Source organism: Acyrthosiphon pisum, chromosome A1, assembly GCF_005508785.2.
Source record: "Acyrthosiphon pisum isolate AL4f chromosome A1, pea_aphid_22Mar2018_4r6ur, whole genome shotgun sequence".
Taxonomy (NCBI): Eukaryota; Metazoa; Arthropoda; class Insecta; order Hemiptera; family Aphididae; genus Acyrthosiphon; species Acyrthosiphon pisum.
This window is the reverse complement of record NC_042494.1, coordinates 76438795-76458534: the sequence shown is the minus strand read 5'-3', so window position 1 is coordinate 76458534 and position 19740 is coordinate 76438795. Positions and strand designations below refer to the sequence as shown.

The window sequence follows — 19740 nt, the reverse complement described above, 5'->3', positions numbered from 1 at the left end:
CCCCCCCCCAACTCTGTGTACTCAAATTTCACTACCAATGGCCCTTGCAGATTTTTAAAAACCATCCATGCTAGTATGCTACCACCACGGAATGACAGAACAAATAAAACAATGCTACTGCCAGCCAACGACAGGTAAATTTCCATGCGTCCAAGGGCTAAATGCTAAGGCCTAAGGCGCTATAAGCCCCCTCCCATTCGATTTCGATCTTCGTTAATGATAGTCACAGATCGCGTATTGGCGGAGTAGTTAAAATTCATAAAATGTATAAAAAAAGACAAAAACGTCGGCGCCATCTAGCCGTATGATTATGAGTTGCCGTTGCGGGCGGTTCTTCGTGTTGATATTCTGCGGTGCCTAAATATTAAATAATAATAATTATTGTTCTGTCCGCTGTCGTGGTGGGCAGTGTATGCGTGCAATCTTATGATATTCATTATTGATGTTTTTTATCATCTTGCTTACTACAATAAATAGTCTGTAATACTACTATTTTACATTTTTACCGTAAAATGTAATTTGTAATTACCAATTAGTGTAGACTGCAGTGCTCGGTATTGTAGTATTCGACTTTTTGACGTTCATGTGTGTTACGTAATAATAATAATAAATTAGCGTCTGCTTCACGAATCAAGATAAGGATAGGACTAAATTAATAATTAACACGATATACTTTAATTTGATACTTCACAGTTTAAATATATATCATATCTTATTATCGTATATTAATTAATCGATCGATTGAGTATCTTAATTAAAATATTTAAAATTAAATCTTAGTGAAGTTCTAACTCGCCTAGACAGTAAATTACAAACATCAAGATGCCAGAAACAGAAGTCCAAGACGGAAGTCAGACCCAACGGCTGACTAATGCAGATTTTAGACGATTACTTATGACCCCTAGGTCAAGTCATCCATCAGCCACTCCGTCGCTCTCCAATGCAAGCGAAACGCCATCTTCCAAGACGCCATCTACATCAAAATTTGAATCTGGCGGTTCGAACGACAAAGCTGAGCTTAGACGCAAAAAAAAGATATTCTATGCTAAGCTCAAAAAACAGGAAGAGAATAAAATGGCTGAGCTTGCTGAGAAGTATCGTGACAGGGCCAAAGAACGTCGGGTTGGTGCCAACCCTGATTATCAGTCTCAGGACCCCGTAGCTGTTGCCAGTGGTTATAGAGCCGTAGCACCGGATATGAAATCTGGCATGGATGCAGCTGAACGCAGGCGTCAGATGATTCAGGAATCTAAGTTTTTGGGAGGAGATATGGAGCACACTCACTTGGTCAAAGGTTTAGATTATGCTCTGTTACAAAAAGTAAAAAGTGAAATTACTGCAAAAGAAACCGAACAAGAAACTGAAATGGAACAGCTTGCAACTACTAAACCAATAAAAGAGAAAGCAAAGGAAGAAGACGATATGCAGTTTAAAACGAGACTAGGAAGAAATGTCTATAGGTAAGAAAAAGGTAGTCCTTTTTAAAATTATAATTTAAAGTTAATTTTTTTTTAGGGTTGCATTATCTGATAATGAGATGTTTCGTAATCCATCATTTGCTCCTGGACGTATGGCTTACATAATTGATTTAACTGAAGATATTACAGACACTGATATTCCAACAACACTAATTCGCAGCAAATCTGATGTGCCTAGCATGGATGACAGACCCACATTGACCACAAATGATATTGTTATTAATAAATTAGCACAGATCCTTTCTTACTTGCGAACTGGACCAAAACATTTAAAGAAATCTAAAAAGCGTGATAAACAAGTTTTTGATGATAACATATACCCAGAATTACCAGATTATGAACCATCTACTCAAAAACGTATTGAAGAGACCACTAAAAAACAATCAAACTATTTTAAACATTCAAAGGATGAAGAAAAAGAAGTGGAAACTGAACATCATAAAAGGGATGAAATGGGATGGGTAAATATATTTATTTTTTGTAATTTTCATAATTATTGTTGTGTATTATTATTACTGTAATGTAGTGTCGTACCTAGAGAACCTTGATATTAAAGAGAGTGGCCAACTGGTGTGATAGCAGCCATTAATCGTCCAAACGTTTCCCGTCTTTTTTTAAATTTAAACACTTCAGCTAGGAGCATTATACACACATTTTTTAGCACATAACCTTATTATAGTTAGTGTTGTCAAGTATTTGGGTATTTTGTTCAAATACTTTTACAAGTATTGAAATTACATATTTCAAATACTATTTATCAAAAAGTATTCAAGTGCATTTTAAAAACTATTTTATTCCATTGAACACTTTCCAATAAAATACTTTTTTTCCAATTAAAATCAGTATCAAATAAAATCAATAAGCCAATTAAAATTATTTGGAATATATTGTTAAATTAAAGTTTATTAATAATTATGATAAAATAATGTTTTTTGATAAACATTAATTTGACATAATTGATGTAAGTATAAATGTTTATAATTTGATAATGTGTTCACCAATATAATGTGTTGTTCTTCATCCCTATTATGAATTATATAGGTTTTCATAACATTGGTTATAAGTAGGACTGGATTTTTATGTTTTAACATATTTTTATTGAAAGTATGCAAATCCAATTGGATAAGCTTTCTCGACGATTAATTTTTCAATAAACTGATATACAACTTTTAGCGCATAAAAGCATACAATTAATATGAATAACAAATAAACATATTTTATTGACATTTATTATATAATAATTTTAAATGCAAAAATTGAGTGTTAGATCATCTCCATAAACAGTATTAGGTGGTAGGTACTTGAAAGTATAACAAAGTGGTAGGTACTTACTTTTCAATAATATATAATAGGTATTATACTTGTCACAGAAATTATATTTCAGAAAAGTTGAGAATAATTTTAATATTAACTAAAAAAAACGTAATAAATTATTTAAATTAATTAATATTGAACAATTTCAACAAATAAACTATTGCATTAAATATAAAATATAAATATTTGGACGATTAATGGCGTTTATAATCAATGATAACAGCCAGCCAATAGAAAACGTTTACCGAGTTGACCACTCTCTTTAATATCAAGGTTCTCTAGTCGTACCTATAATATGTGTGTACATTTATAGTTTATGTATCTACATGGTTACATCAAAACAATCTATAATACACTTAATACTTAGGTAGTATAAAAACTTTCAAAAGTATAAATATAACTTTTTTAGGTACCTACTCTAATTATTATTTGAATTAACTATTTTACCAGTTCTAAAGTAGAAAAAAAATATAATAATAGGTACTATGGAATATTAATAAACGTACATTTTTTATTAACAAAAGGATTAATAATTATTTAAATTTGACTTTCTAATTATACAAGTATTAAAAACACTATACACAACATAAATTACATTTTTTCTTAGTTTAATATAATTTTTAATTAATTAATAATATTTTGATTTTATATTTTTCTAGGAGGCATTAAGTAAAACAAAATTTCAACGCAAAAACCAAATGGGCTTATTATCTCGATTGGCAGCTGAACCCACCGGCTATGCAGAGTGTTACCCAGGACTGGATGAAATGCATGATGCAATTGAAGATTCAGATGATGAGGCTGATTATACAAAAATGGATCTTGGTAACAAGAAAGGACCAGTTGGTCGATGGGATTTTGATACTCCTGAGGAGTATGGTACATATATGAGTAACAAAGAAGCATTACCAAAAGCCGCTTTCCAGTATGGTGTTAAAATGACAGACGGACGGCGTACACGTAAACATAATAAAGAAAAGAATGAAAAAGCTGAACTTGATCGTGAATGGAACAAGATTCAAAATATTATACAAAAACGTAAAGTACCAGCTGGTAAAGATGAAGGATCGTCATTCAAAGTACCTAAGTATTAGTTTAAAACATAATATGGAATATTGGATAGTCATTTTATTGTAATAAATTTAAAAAAATATAAACACAATATCATTAAGTTATTACTAAATTAGATTTTGTACTTCAATTGTATCCAGTTTTTAACTCCTTTCAAAGACATTAGCACAGGGATCATAACAGGTAAGAATAATGGAATGTAAACCGCATATTTTTGATCGTCTGGAAAATAGAGCAATGCCAATAATGATGGATGAGTAAATGCAAACTCTGATGTTTCAAATGCTATTTTACTGTATTCCAATGCTTCTTCCAATTTCCCTTTTTCTATACATTGAAGTACTTTAGTAGCTGCTTCTACGGATTCAGTTACTGCTTTTCCAACTTCTTCAATTATCACAATATTACTGATTTCACCCAAAAGTCGTGACAATGATGTTAAAGTAATACGAGTATTAGTGTATTGTTCAATAATTTTAAGCCTGTACATTGAATCCAATTGCCATTTACGCAGAGTAGAAGATTTTAGTGGCATTAGTGATATGTAATTGGACATATTTGGTACACCAATTAATGAATGGAACTGTGTGATGATAGGAGTCATAATACTGAGATCATCAGGTATGAAGCTTACTGATTCATTGCATGACATCTGATTGGCGTTTAAGAATTGAACTCCACCCCAGCGAGCTGACATCATAGCAGTAGTTAACTGATTGTTTTCATGAAAATATAAAGGAATATAAGAACAAGGGGTTACATATACAACAAAATGTATACACGGATTTCGAGACACTCCAGAACCTAAAACGAGTAAACCAAATAAATATCAACCATAAAAAATTATAACTAATTAAACTTTGAAAACATTACCTAATTTTTTTTCTAGTGGAGTAATTATGTATTGTGCATGATTCTTGTCTAATACGAATGTAGTGTTCAATTTTGGGGGCTTTTGAACCAAATCGATTAAATAAAGCCATTGAGATTGCACAGAAAAGTTTGAAATCAGTTTTAATTGATCTAGTAAAGGCTGAAGATAACCTAAAAACATATTTAAAATGCATATAATAATTTAATGTTAAATAAAATCAATATTTTTTTAAACCAACGGTTCAAAGGTATTTCTGGCTTCCAAGACACATGCAGTTTCTCAGGTTCCGGATTTACAACAGTAAGGAGTACATTATAATCCGATGATGGTCTAACTCGACGCTGTCGATCAGTTACTACTTGTTGGTCATCAGAATGATTACCAGGGTTTAACATTGATATCATTGAATCAGACAATGCATCTGTTTGCAACAGTCTTTTTAATGAGTCCATTAATAATTGAATGTCTGAAATACATTTAATATGAATAACATGGACAATAAAGAATAGGAAAAATTTAGAGTGGGCTTACCTGTATTGGGAGGAAAATAAATATTACGACCAATACCAGCTATTATATCATCTACACTAGTGGTTTCAACTAGTTGTAATGATCCTAGAGGAGTTATAACCATCTCTAGTTTATTCAATGTATGATCATCTGAATTAATGAAAGTAGAAGGATGAGCACTGATACTGAACATAGCTGTAAAAATATATTTTATTTTATTTATTATGTATACATTTTTTTAAGTAATTGTTTTAGAATTACTTGAATTGAATGTAGTATAAATTTGTTCGATAATTTGTTCTGTTACATATGGATTTTTAGTGTATACAAAAATGTCTGTAGAAATAACTACGTCCATAGTACCCAATTGCGAGATCTGTGCATATGGAAGAGAGTGGCGTTGTACTTCTGTCATTCGCCACCATAGTGGTATGCCAATAACCAATAGTATAAATGCATAAACCGCAGCAGACAAATTCCTTAGGTCCTCTATAAAATAGTGTTAACAATTTATCTGCAATTTTTAAACACAGCATATTATTACCGTCGTCTTCTTTGTCAATTATTTCCCAAATTTCATCATTGCTGGCATCATTTGTCAATGTCTCAACAGTATCACTAGGCTGCTTGTCTCCCACCAAAGTATCCATTCTGTGTAAAAACAGTCAATTATAATATTTTAGTTAAAAAAAAAATGCATATCAATTAATTAGCAATTTATCATATTAATTAAAAATCCAATTTATATATAATCATTTCAAAATCCAAAATACTTTTGTAATTAAAATCATACTCTGGTAAATAAATGAAATACGAATTACCTAAAACTCAGGATTTGTTTTAATTTCTTAAATGTCCACTACTATATATTGAAAGAACCTAATGAAATTCCGTGAAAAATCAATGATTTGTTACAAAACATTTTAAGAAGTATTGTTGGAAAATTATTCGATAAATGAACATAGTAAATCGTAAATACAATACGTATTCAAGTAAAGAACTAAAGATTGTACTAATAAGATACTAAAGAACTAAGTCACAACTCTCAAACACGAATTGAGATATATATATTAAGATTTAAGGTACATCTTAATTCGAGACTCGAGTAACCGACACATGAAGTGAATACAGAATAATATTAAGTAATTTGTGAATTTTTTATCTTATCTCGTTCTCGTATCTATTATTCAGTATTTACATATTTTCCGGCTTGATAGTTGATAAGTCCACAGATGAATATAAACGTGGAAAAAAAACACAGAATACAAATTATCAAATTTTATTATTTGTTTTACAACAATATGGTTCTGTGCACTTGCAAAGTTGTATTGATACACCTTGTTTGTTGCATGTGTGAGGCCGTTAGGGAGATTCACGAGGTCAAAGATCGATTAATAGATGAAGTCAACTAGAATTTATTATTCTAGACTTCATGGGGTGGTTACGGTCTTAATAAAATTACAATATGGGTGATTATTGTTTATTATCATTTATCCATTTATCAGTTAACGGTTATCACACTAAAAAAGAGCGCTTGAATAAATAGTGGACTGTTTACAGTTTACACGAAGTTGAAGACTTGTAGTCACGAACAGTTAATATTTCTATGCGGCCTACAGTTTTGCATTTTATTGTTTTTAGGCCTTAGGTTTAGGCGTTGGTAAATTGTTGTGTTTTGTTTTTCCGTCGAGCTCATTAAATCCATAGTTCCAAAAATGAATAAAAGAAAAATAGAAGAAGAGATTTTCCAACAAAATAAGTTTGAAAAGCTGAATAATATAGCTGATTCAGAAGAAGACGATGATGACAGTGTTGATGAAAATAATTATGATGTAATGCAAGAGCAAGATATTGAAGGTAACTACATTGTGTTTCATGCATAAAATATAACGTTCTATAGAGTTTTAGGGTACATAGCGATGTGTAACTTTTATACTTTTAAACTTGAACCCAATTTTTAATCGTTCAACTTTAGGACGTATTGCACAATTTGTTATCAATTGTATTATTATTTCCCCTAGGTCAAGAAGAAGGAGTTGTTGGACAAGATGGTGAGATACGAATCACACCTTTTAATATGCAAGAAGAACTTGAAGAAGGACACTTTGATAAAGAAGGAATGTATCATTGGAAAAAAGAAAAAGATGTACAGGATAACTGGCTAGAGAATATTGATTGGTGTAAAGTAAATGAAACAATATACATAATAGTTTCTTACGTTTTGTCATATTATACTGTGCAATTTGTTTGTTTGTTTAGATTAAAGATATGTCAAAAGAAAAAAAAAAAACTGATGAAAGTGTAGAGGATAATGTAGAATTTAATGTAATTGCTGCGTATAAAGAAATTATAAGCATGATGGAGCCAAAAGAGACCATTTCAAAATCATTAAGGCGTTTAGGTGGAAACAAACGACTTACAACTGCTGAAAGGTGGAAATTGAAAAAGGCAGGACTGAGCACTGATGAAGGTTCGTCTTCAAAAGTCACTAGACTTACAGAGCTTGCTAATCAAATTTTAACAGCTAACGGCAACATGGATGTTTATCAAGAAACTTATGAGCAGATTTCTCAAATTGTAAGCAGATTTTTTGAGTTTATTTTGCTAGTAAATTATAATACAATAACATTTTTATCAAGAAGTTAATAACAGTTAAAAAACTTTTCTGGGTTATGTTATTTAGTCATGTTTTAATAAATACCTACATATTATGTTTGTATTATTCATTTTAAAGCCAAAGTCACATTGGTTGTATACACGTTCTACAAAAGTGATGTGGTTTATGGTAAATTTAATGGTAAAGTATGTGGTCTATAAGTGAAACTTTAATTTTATGTAGTATAATTCAATATTTTATAAAAATAATTTAATCTTGAAGCGTCATCGCCTTTTCTTTAAATTTTTAGTTTTGAGAAATATTAATTTCAAATTTCAAACAAGAATATAATTTTTAAGATATTTTAGTGAAACAAACCAAATACACTAATACAATAAACTGTAAATATATTTACGTAATATTTGAAAATTGTTGCTTTTGTTAATACATGGACCTAGCCTCACTCAAATTGCAGATTATTAGTTAATTAAGCACAGAATAGTGTAAAATGTAAACTGCATACTATCTTAATATTATAAACTGATTTAACGCTTAGAAAAGTTATAATTTTATACTGGTAACAACTAACAATCTACAAACAACTATTTTGAATCATTTTTTTTTTTATTATTTTAAAAAGTATATTAATTACAATCTATACAACAAATAAAATATAATGAGTAAGTGTGGTGACATAGGAATATTAGACATAACATAACATTAATAGGAAGGCTCCCGGCAGTGCCACCTGACCAGAAATAATTAATGTTATAGAGTAGTGTTTAATTATTAGTTTTAAATTGATTAATTATTGATTAATTTTGTCATTTGATATAAAAATAATAAAAATACTAAAAAGTACTATTATTTTTTTTTTTTTACAGATTTCAAAATCAGAAAAGAAAGGACAACCGTCAACTTCTATGTCATCAGATTTGGATATGTATGCGGAAGATTTTGATTTAAAAGAAAAGGAAAAATTAGAAAGTACAATCCAGAGTGGTCAAGAAGAACCAGAAGAACCAGAAGAACTATTGACAGGTATTTATAAAAATATTTGTTTACCATCAATAGGTATTTAAATATCTTAATCAAACTTTGACAATGTTATTAGGAGAGTCATTACAGTGGGAATACAAATTTTCATTAGAAAGTAATGAAATATTTGGTCCGTACAATACTGAGCAAATGCAGAAATGGAAAGTAGATGATAAATTTAAGGAACCCATTTGGGTACGTAAATGTAATTCAAACAGCGATTTTCATTCATTTAAACGTGTTGATTTTGAACTTTATTTATAAATATTTTTAGTGTATGTGTTTATTTAATTTACAATGTATTAAATATAGTAGTATTATAAAGTATAGTTTAAATTGATTTTAAATCAGGAATTATTGTGTTGTTAGGCATGTATAGGAAAAAAAGAAAAGTTTCATTTTCCATATTAAATTCCTGGTTACATCATGAATTCCTGATTTAAAATCATACAATTTGTAATACTAATTGATTTTCAAGGATTAAAATATAGATGTAATTTAATATATTCATAATATCTATAAAGTTATTTTACTATTTATTACATTTATGTTGTTTAAATAGCTTATAAGTTGTTAAATATTTACAGTTAGTGAATTAAATAAATACATGCAATATATTTTGAGTTTTTATATTCCTTAGCATTCTATGAACCAATACTAATGATCTATGAAAACATGCCTGGACTTTTGTTACTGTTTTGGCCCTTAAACCATGGCTTGTAACTGGTTTTTAATGGAAACCAGTTACCATGACCAATTTTGAGTCTGGTAACAGCTTCTTGGTTTGTAAATTTTAACTTTGAGAAGCGATTAATAATTACCGGTACCCGCCAAATATAATTAAGAGGACGTGATACCCGTATGTGTTGTCTCCGTCTTACAAGTGCATAACATAGCAAATTATATGCAAAGCAGAACACGTGTAGCTCCGTTAGCTTAAAAATTAGAGTAAATTGACCTCTTATAAAATCTAAAGGTAATATTATTATCTAGACAACCTCATGAGCTTTTTATTATATTTTAATTTTTAAGCAAGTTATGAGTACTTTAAAATGCACAAACAATTTACAATTTTAAAATACTCGTAGCTCGCTTTAAAATTAAAATATAAAAAAACATAAATGGAAAAAACCGTTTCCAAATTGGTTACCGGTAATGGCTTGTAATTTCTGTATAATTTTGCCGAATACTTTTCAGAATGTGACTATAATGGTGTGGTTTTAAAAAATAGTAGAGTCTGGTCACATGATAGATCAATCAATGAGTCCTCTTCACTTGATAAAAAAATTCAATTGTTTAAGACATGATCTTCAAATGGATTTCTGATCCATTGGATTTTTACCTTTGTCTTTAGCCTTTAGGGAACCACACATATTGACGTTAATAAAATCTTATAAAAATCTAGACGTTGATGCTAACTAGGATAAAGTAACATTTTCCAACACTTGGCTTAGACCCTTGACCAGCTTCTGTGGCTCAGTACCATGTTGTCTGCAGCCTATGGGTTGAGAACCGCTGCTGTACAATATTATTTTTCTGTGGCTGTCGACTGCAGTTGACATACAATGTTAGATAACTTCACATCTCCACATGTATACCTACATTAAAAAAGTTTTTATACTTAGTAATGTCTGATTACTATCAGAGTACAATTTAGTTCTAACAGCTTTCATTACATGTATATGGATTGAAATAACTAATAAGGTTTTGCCGTTTTGGTATTCTACTGGTTTGGTGAGGAGAATATTCTGAAAATGATTTATCCCTCAATATACAACTTAAGAATTGTTAGAAAAAATATTTCGGATGCTCCACTTAAAATGCTGATTATAACTTCAAAAAGTGGTTTACTGAGATGGTGGAATTTTCTGTTTATAATTTAGTCTTGAGTCCTATAAGTTCTGAGTAATAAAATGTACTTTACAAAGTTTGTAATTTGCGGCTACTTCTTAAGTTTAAGTGTCTACATCCATTTTAATAGTTATATTATGGACTTCTATTTTAGAATTTACTATAAGCATGGTCAAAAGAGTATGAAGTTCAAAGTCACATTATGAACCCAAATTGATGATCATTTTCAGTAGAGTAAATGTTTGTTACTGCATGAATTTTAATAACACAAATATTTATTTTTAAATTACGATTTTGCCTTTAAAACAAAAACTATAGCCAATTATTTCATATTTCCATCTCAATTTATTATTAAAAATTGTATCGGCTTGTTATTATTGTACTTATTAAATACCTCGATAAGACAGTAGTGTACGCAAATAGCCTATCCGTTACGCCGTGTAATCATTATTTGATTATTGAAATATTATACCATTGATTATATTATACGTAAAAACAAAATTGTTATTTTCGGAATATATTCACATATTCTAGTTTTAAATTTGCAATTAAATTATTTATTAATCACTTTCTGCTTTTATTAAAAGATAAACACGAGGAATAAAAAAAGGAAAAATTATAATTTTGAAATAAAAAAATAAATCAACTATTGTTACAAAATTGATGCAATTTAATCTACCTCAGTTATACATAAGTAAATAATATAACAACTGTTTAGAATTCTACTTATAAATAGGACATTTATTATAATAATATATTCGATACAAATAAAGTACAATATTGAGCATTTTGGTATTTAGTGTAACAACAACATAGCGTATAATATAAATTTAAAACTTAATAAATAAAACAATAAACATGTTTTCCAAAACAATTAGTGAAATTCATAACACTTGTATATTGAAGTAAGGAAATTAAATGAAAATCCTGTAATTGAATAACATTGAATTTTCAAACAAAATTGGACACACATTTAAATACATACCTACTGTAAAAATCAGATTTAATATCGAATATAATGATGATTACGAAAATAAGTAGATATCATGTTTTAAATTATTATTTATAATACCTAAGTAATAAATAATTAATATAATTATATGTTGTGCATCATTTATAGAGTATCCAATTTTGTTCTAGCGTATATTATCTCCGCATACATATATTACTGCTATAAAATGTGTACTCGGTAGGGACATAAAATAAAGTCTTAGAAAAATGCCGATTTGGTATAATATCGTATACTTACATATACATAATATAAAGTATTGTATAGAAACCACTTACACGACTTGATTTTAAAGAAGTACTGATAATATATTATTATAAACTATACACTTAAAAATCATCAGCTTAATTATTCAGGGATCGAAACCGTTTCAAATTTTAACGGTTACCTACGGTTTTAGTTCTTGAGAACGGTTTTCTAAATTTTCTGGTTTTGGTTTAGGTATTAAGATAGGTTTTTAAAATTGTTTGGTTTTGGTTTCGGTTTCAAAAAAGGTTTTTCAAATATTTTATCGGTTTAAAGAACGGTATTAGAAAATTTTCGGTTTTGGTTTTTGGAATGGTTTTTAAAAATGTCCATTTTATTTTCCTATCTCATTACTGTAGGCTCGATTTTTACTATCTATTACCTAACTATTATAAGGGCTGGTTTCAAAAACGGTACAAGAACGGTTTTTAAATTCTATGGTTTTGGTTTAGGTTTTGAAAACGGTTTTTTTAAAGTCTTAGGTTTCGGTTACGGTTTTTTAACCGGTGTTTTAAAGCTTTTGGTTCCGGTTCCAGTTCTGGTGTTTAGAAATGAGAAAACCACGGTTTTAAACGGTTTTTTGGAAAACCGGTTAAACCGGTTTCGATCCCTGTAATTATTAGATACGTACAGATGGGTATCACGAATTTACGTCACAAATATAAACAACGGCTATAGTTTGTGGGTAGGTAAGTTCGCAGCAAAAAATGGGTCTCTAAATATTAATATTATACAGTATGATGTCGTGATTAAATATTATTATATTACAATTTTCCTATATTGTTTCGTTGGTACACACTGTCTATAATAATATGTATGTGTTGTAAAAAAAAAAAACAGATTTGGTAAGTGTGCGTTTTTGTGGCGGCCATCTGAAAATCTATTTAAAAAAAAAATAATGAAAATCTTAAAAAATAATATATAATAATTACTAACGGTGGTGTTAACTAACAGATTAACAGATAGCAATATAGCAATTAATTAATAGCATAATAATATAATATTATACTATTATACAGGTAGGTACCTATACATATTTACCGTAATATTATACATACATACAACTTACTACTTACTTTTTATACTATAGTAAATTGATACTACTGCAACAACGATTATGATATTATTATAGGCACACAATAACAGTATGTAAGCCTTCGATATAAATCATAATCGGTAATAATATATAACAACCATACATATTGCGTCATCAATTAAACAAAATAATAATAATAATAATAATAATAATAATAATACTATATAATATAATAATATTATGCGTTGTCGTCGTTCAACAGGCGTAACATTGTACTAATCCAACTTCGTCGCAGTTCATACACTTGAGGGCGATCATTTCGGTGGTGAAGTGATTCCTGTGCACAGATTTCTTGCTTCCGTTGCACATCGGACAAGGCAGCAGCCTGTAGCCCCCGCAAACTTGGCACGTCGTACACGCGTCTGGACTCTGAAACCATACGAAAACATGATAATATGATATTATAATGATATTATAACGCTGTCGACTATTGATTTATTACAACGTTTAGGTACTTAATACTTATTATTATTATACGAGTCCCTGCGAATTCTACAAGGACACGGCAGCGCCGTTCCGGGACTATCGGGATGTGTCATTTGTAGCTTCTTCCCGAAACAAACTAAATAATGCGACATCGCAGTTGCACGAGTTGTAATACTATATAACATGGGTCGACAGTTAGTTTCAAAGTGGGCCCGGATGATTGAAAAAAAATGGGATGACGTGACGTATACCGATCTAGGCTGTTTATAGAACGGCAAAACTTTAAAGGGAGGTAGATAAATGGCTTGACCGTTAGTTTTTATTATAATATTTAAAAATGTCCAATAGAAATTATAATTAAATTATTTTAATATAGACTATATAAGAAACATTTATGCCAATTTCATTTTAGAGGGATGGAGGTGAAGCGTATGCTCCGCATACGTATAATATATATTTAGGGGAAACTATATTATATTGTTAAGCCATCTGGACCACCGAAAACGTCAATCCTTGTTCTTTGGGTAGGCATAAATAATATATTAAAGATATTTATATACCATCTATATTATAATATATGTTAGCTGCAGAGCTTACGCGTCTAGCGTATCGATTTTTCGGTTACGACAATAATTTATAAGCCGCACGCGCTATAATAGGGACCGGTATACTTGTCGTGTAACACACGTCTGCGTCTCAGTTGTAGGTTGACATGTCGTTTGTTCCGACGAATCGCATACGCACACACACACACACACACACTCACACACACCTCTCTTATTGAATTCGATCCAAAGTCGTCGCACAATCGCACGTTAATGGTCCGGACGATCGCCTACGATATTTTTCCACTTGTTTTCATCGGCACTTTCTTCGCCATTCAGCAATATATTATAGGAACGCGTGATTAATGACATTATAATTTCACTGCACATTAAATAATTCTCTATTGTTTTTATATTATTGCAGTATATTATTCCGCGGGGATGTTGCCTTCAATTACACAGACGCGGTATTATATATTATACGCCAGCTATTGCCTATACACCTATAGTATTATTCCTACCACAGGCGACACTTGGCAAACATATTAAGGGGGGTGCAGAAGTCAAATATTTCAAAAACAGGAATGCAAATTGAAAAAAAAATCTTCGATAAACCTAAAACGCATTGGAATGTAGGTGGGTGTACACTCATTGATTTTTCTTTTGCCATCTCACACCATGTTTTCGGGTGTTGAGAGTGGCAAAAGCATTGTTATGCTCCCTCGAATAATACCAGGGGGACAATTTCACCCCCACGCCACTCCCCGAAAATGCCGCCAACGCTCACATAATTTATTATTATTCATGATTGTATAGGATCTTAAAACAGTTTAAAACAGCGTTCTGCACTACGGAGGACGACTTTTTTTGAATAATCACTTAAATTTTTAATAATAATTATTATTATGTGTTATCCACCGGATTTTTACAATAGGTCAACGGATATTATTTTTCATTTCTACACTATTTAGGTACTATATGGTTTGTCAAAAATAGTTCATTTGTTTGAGTTCATTATGTTTTATAATCGCTCACAGTTTTCAGCAGAATATTTTATTATTGCATTTTAATAATAATAATTATTAAGTATTTTTTGTCTACAATAATAATAAATTATCTCTAATATATACACCTGCTTTACGCAAGATTTCGAAACATCGGGTGACTTTGATATTTTTTATTTAAGTTTTTGACCAATGTCCCACGTGTGTTGATAGCTCAGAAATGTATTGATACCCGGTTATACGCTTTTTGATTGCTGAACAATGATGTTTTTTTTATTTATTTTTTGTCGTAAGCTGAGACAATATACAAAACGTTTTGTATACGGACGAATAGTAGGTAACCGCATTGTTTTAAATTATTAGGTGTGAACGTTTATTAATTTCAAAACGAACAAGTGTCCAAAGTTCTGTAACATTGTCCTTGCAATAATAGTAGCGTCATATACGTTATACGTGTGTTGAAACGTGTTATTAATTATTATTATTATTCATAAATAAATAGAAGACTTATATGTGACACTCCCGGAAAGTTAATTTATTCCTATTACTTATTACATATTATTAAAACATATATTAAATTATAATCATTGTTGCAACGACTATTACGTTACTATACCTATTATACGCGTGTTAATATTATAATTTCATTATAATGGCGGTCAACTATATTTAAATGCTTATTCCATTGTAATATAGGTACACCTGTAACAATGGTAGATATTGTAAATTTAATATTTACAAGAAATAATATATTACTTAAATTTACATGGTTCCTTTAAGAATAAGATGTAAGTATATAATAATATAAGGTCATTGCCATTTAATAAAAAAAAGTTATCATAAATGTTATTCATCGCATAGCGCATACCCGCTGCAGCTATTTATAAAATGGACGGACAAATTTTCTTTTTTATAATTATTTATAATTTATATTGGTTATAGGTATCATAATACCGTGTATTGTTATGTTCTACACTTTAAATTATTTCGTAAAATTGCTCTCATAATGGATTAGAAAGTGTGATATAGATTTAATTGAAGAAAAAACGGCAAAATCCTCATATTATTATTATTTATGCAAAATTGGATCTGTCGATCAAAACGGTTTATTGTAAAATAAAAACAATATAATATAATCATCATTTAAAATAATGTTTTCAAAAAATAATAATAATTATTAAAATAAAAAAACAAAACTGACAAAATAGTGTGTCAACATATTTGTTAGAGATTAATATGTCAAAGATTCAACTTATTAGCATGGGATTTCAAAAAAAATAATTACTTTTTAAGCCTATTAGTGAATAGTTTTACAGCAACTATTAAAATTCCAAAATAATATTTAGAGTTTGTTACTAATGTAAATAAATATTAATATTTATTAGTTTTATTGATTTACATAGATTGCTGGTGATGGTGAGCGATTATAAACTACAAACGATTCAAAAGCGTGATTCAATCTTAATATAATATACACGGCACATCAATCATTTTGAACCGTATTTGTTCGATGGTTCCTTTTTGTTATGTGTTACATATATTAGATAACATCGTGACTTGGGTTATGAAAAGTGAAAACATTAAGCATTGTACAAATTTGAAATATTTACATAATCTACGTGTAAATTCGAGTGCATTAGATGCATATTATATATATTATTTTTTGTTGGTCGGCCGGCGGCAGTATGATGGAACAACAATGGCATGGGTAAATGGTAATAGATAGGTGGAGATGAAATGAAGTGAGAAGCTAGTGAGAGATACCTCTGCCAGAGAGAATCTTTTCATAATAAAAAACCATCGAGTATATATAGTAGTCCGGAATAGGAAAGTTGCATTTTGTTCTGTGTGTGTGTGTGTGTGTGTGTGTGTGTTTGATGGCATCGGACAACAGGATATTCTTGTCTGCACCGGAAGGAACGTTCCGAATATGAAAACGGATTAATGAAACATAAATCTTTTAGCTTTACCTTAAATGGTTTTAAAATCGATCGGAGTTCCCCAGATTCGTTCAGTCTTTCTACGGCTTCTGCATCCTGAGAACAAAGTCAAACGTCGTTCAATCGTTAATCATTATCATTAACCAATGGCTATAATTATTGTTTATGGCTAATATGTAATATTTTTTTTAAAATTATTGTTAGTTTGAACAAGACAACCACGATTATTAAATTCAAATGTCGTAAACTTTTAACAACATCGTTAGATCGTAGTTTTCCTAACTATACCTACCATATATATATATATATATATATATATATATATATATACATACATATATTATATATACACATAAATTTAAGTTATGACAATTGGCAGTACGCTAAATAGCGTATATAGTAGGTATGATATTAAACAATAATAATTAAAAGTAGCCTATATCCCATCGACGCGCGTACATTTAATACAACATTAGATAGCATTGATTGATTTTTGATTCGTACATTTACTTTGCATTTTGTCGTTTGTAAGATTTACACAGAGTTACAAAAAAGGTACCTACACACAGCCACTAAAAGATAATAAAAGAAACTAAAAGCGGTTTTCTCGCAAAGTTTAAATTACAATAACATCAAAACACGCTTAAGTTGTCTCAGACGAAAGTACATCGTACCACGTCGGTGGTTTATCTTGTAACAGAACACGGAATTCAATTAAAAATCGTGTACAATCATGACGTGGACTGTGAGTTATTAGTGTATTATGTATCAACCTATAGTTATTGTTATGAAGACATCGTGGGCTTAAATTTCGATACGTGAAATTAAATTTCGAAGCCCAGCGATCTCGTTTTAAATTTTAAACGAAACACGTTACGCAAAAAAAAAATCAAGGAAAACAAGTTTATCTATACAAAGGTTACAATATTAAACGTTATTAATGTTATACGAAAAATAATAATATTATGCTCGTAACCACTTGCGCTGTGTTAATGCGTTTTAGACGTTTTAGTGCAATTAAATACGAATAGGTACCTATTAGATTTTGTAAAGAACGACGACAATGTATAATATTAATCTATTATATTATATGTACACGCATAATCTCGTGAGGTTGCAGTGACGTAAAGTTTTCCGTTCGGTTCAAAAATTCCCGCACTATTTAACGTAAGACACTCATTATTTCAATAACTCTTGACGTTTTTGAATAAATTTTTTTTTACACAATTGTAAGTCGTTATAAACAACATTTTTCTAAAAAAAATTACTATTTTTATCATTATTAACTTTTTTAATGACAACATGCATTTATAATTCTTTATATTTTCTAAGCGAAATATGTTTTGGAATACTTCAGTGTATAAAAATCGAATTTTGGGCGTGTAGACTGTAGTTTATGCGTTATAACTTATAAGTAATTAAAGTTTTGATGAGCGGAGTGGTGTGGTACAGGGTTACCCCGAAAAATGTTTCTCCACTATAATAATATTCTACTCATCTAAACTAAGAAGTTTTAACACGTATTACTTATAAGTTATAAGTAATAAACGACTTGTCCGAAATTTGATTTTTATAGATCAAAATGCTCCAAATGATATTCTGTTTTGAAATATGAAATAAAAAATGTAGGTAGGTTGTCATTCAAAAGAATAAAAAAACTTAAAAGATAACGATAAAAAAATTGTAAAAATATGATTTTTTTTTTCAAAATTTAATTAATTTAAAATTATTTTAATTCATTTTATTTCATTTTATTCATTTTTATTTCATTCACAATTGTGGTCTCGTAACGACTTAAAATTACGTAAAAGAAATATTTTCAAAAATGAAATTGTTTTTGAAATCAAGAGTGTTTTACGCTAAATGGATCACCCCGTATATATATCATAATGTATAGATGGGTACATTGATATTTGGTAAGAATAATATTGTAAAAATGGAAACTGACTCCGATGAGATTCCCTTCGACGAATAGTTGTGGCACTGAAATGGAGTCGCCGCCGAGACGTTCTCGGATTTCCTTCTGCACTTCCCGGCTCATGAAGACGTCTCTTTCCACGTACTTGACCAGATGAGTCCTCAGTATTTGCCTGACCTGGAGGCACCGCTGGTACGTGTCCCTGACTATACCCATGGTGGTCGTATACAACACCACTTTTCCGGCCTCTTTTTCTTGCCACGTCTGAAACAACACAATCGGATTGAACATATATATTAACGCTATCGAGTATGAAACTACACATTATTTAATTTTAAATTTTTACGGGCACATTATGTGATGGTACATATATATCACCGTTTGTGGGGGATAATAGTACAGATTTGTATATTATAATATTATCATATGTGTGCCTGCGTCACTATAGAGTCAACATTTTGGGAAAGCAAAAAAAATATTAACTACAAAAATTTGCCTCCCGTTTATTTTTTCAAACGCGAAAAAAAATGTACAAAAAGGGTAGCAAAAGTAACCCTCGTACCCCTTAGTGACGCCCATTGTGCCTGTATGAAAAGATACATGGGGGTAACTTTGTACATAATAATAATATGTTAGCTGTATTCTGTTTGATTTTTCTGGTGAAAGTATATAGTATAATAATATCCGATACAAGAATAATATCATGGAAAACGTTTATCATTATTAAATTTTTTCCTATACAACTTAAATCCGACTGTTTATTCGGTTGTCTAAAAAGACACGACGTCGGTTGCTGCAGGTACCCGCGTTACGGTATTCAGGTC

At 30.0% G+C, this 19740-nt stretch overlaps 4 protein-coding genes across 5 annotated transcripts in view; 2 read left to right on the top strand and 2 right to left on the bottom strand.

Moving 5' to 3' along the window:
• The first annotated feature begins 379 nt into the window (after nt 1-379).
• LOC100163157 (protein Red) lies at nt 380-3978 on the top strand. Its single transcript, XM_001945288.5, has 3 exons — nt 380-1460; nt 1516-1939; nt 3452-3978. Exons 1-3 carry the CDS (start codon nt 823-825, stop codon nt 3884-3886), a joined length of 1497 nt encoding a protein of 498 aa, XP_001945323.2. The 5' UTR covers nt 380-822; the 3' UTR covers nt 3887-3978.
• LOC100165236 (GPI transamidase component PIG-S) lies at nt 3903-6553 on the bottom strand. Of its 2 annotated transcripts, none has more exons than XM_016803501.2 (7): nt 6446-6553; nt 5792-5898; nt 5509-5736; nt 5269-5442; nt 4976-5203; nt 4737-4907; nt 3903-4667 (listed from the first exon to the last, which is right to left on the bottom strand). In XM_016803501.2, the coding sequence occupies exons 2-7, from the start codon at nt 5895-5897 to the stop codon at nt 3976-3978; spliced, it is 1599 nt and encodes a 532-aa protein (XP_016658990.1). In that variant the 5' UTR covers nt 5898; nt 6446-6553; the 3' UTR covers nt 3903-3975. The 2 variants fall into 2 exon arrangements, with proteins under 2 accessions (XP_016658990.1, XP_001945270.2); XM_001945235.5 differs by lacking the exon at nt 6446-6553 and adding an exon at nt 6069-6389.
• Nucleotides 6554-6703: 150 nt separating this feature from the next.
• On the top strand, nt 6704-9428 carry LOC100167259 (CD2 antigen cytoplasmic tail-binding protein 2 homolog). Its single transcript, XM_001945186.5, has 5 exons — nt 6704-7104; nt 7269-7432; nt 7507-7824; nt 8728-8884; nt 8958-9428. Exons 1-5 carry the CDS (start codon nt 6963-6965, stop codon nt 9143-9145), a joined length of 969 nt encoding a protein of 322 aa, XP_001945221.1. The 5' UTR covers nt 6704-6962; the 3' UTR covers nt 9146-9428.
• A 1953-nt stretch (nt 9429-11381) lies between these two features.
• LOC100169574 (glutaredoxin domain-containing cysteine-rich protein CG12206) overlaps nt 11382-19740 on the bottom strand; it is a 39945-nt gene continuing 31586 nt past the window's right edge. The window contains exons 3-5 of the mRNA XM_001946851.5: nt 18947-19180; nt 17029-17094; nt 11382-13452 (exon numbers count right to left, since the gene is read on the bottom strand). Coding sequence (XP_001946886.2) covers nt 13279-13452; nt 17029-17094; nt 18947-19180 — 474 coding nt within the window. The 3' untranslated portion in view covers nt 11382-13278. The remainder of the gene's footprint in view (nt 13453-17028; nt 17095-18946; nt 19181-19740) is intronic.

What these genes read in the sequence shown, in the direction of transcription:
- LOC100163157 (XM_001945288.5), top strand. Translation starts at nt 823, where the DNA reads ATGCCAGAAACAGAAGTCCAAGACGGAAGTCAGACCCAACGGCTGACT. An exon ending in CTAGGAAGAAATGTCTATAG is followed by an intron (nt 1,461 to 1,515) that starts GTAAGAAAAAGG and finishes ATTTTTTTTTAG; the next exon opens with GGTTGCATTATCTGATAATG. An exon ending in AAAGGGATGAAATGGGATGG is followed by an intron (nt 1,940 to 3,451) that starts GTAAATATATTT and finishes ATATTTTTCTAG; the next exon opens with GAGGCATTAAGTAAAACAAA.
- LOC100165236 (XM_016803501.2), bottom strand. Translation starts at nt 5,897, where the DNA reads ATGGATACTTTGGTGGGAGACAAGCAGCCTAGTGATACTGTTGAGACA. An exon ending in AATTGACAAAGAAGACGACG is followed by an intron (nt 5,737 to 5,791) that starts GTAATAATATGC and finishes ACTATTTTATAG; the next exon opens with AGGACCTAAGGAATTTGTCT. An exon ending in GCCAGAAATACCTTTGAACC is followed by an intron (nt 4,908 to 4,975) that starts GTTGGTTTAAAA and finishes ATATGTTTTTAG; the next exon opens with GTTATCTTCAGCCTTTACTA.
- LOC100167259 (XM_001945186.5), top strand. Translation starts at nt 6,963, where the DNA reads ATGAATAAAAGAAAAATAGAAGAAGAGATTTTCCAACAAAATAAGTTT. An exon ending in GCAAGAGCAAGATATTGAAG is followed by an intron (nt 7,105 to 7,268) that starts GTAACTACATTG and finishes TATTTCCCCTAG; the next exon opens with GTCAAGAAGAAGGAGTTGTT. An exon ending in ACCAGAAGAACTATTGACAG is followed by an intron (nt 8,885 to 8,957) that starts GTATTTATAAAA and finishes CAATGTTATTAG; the next exon opens with GAGAGTCATTACAGTGGGAA.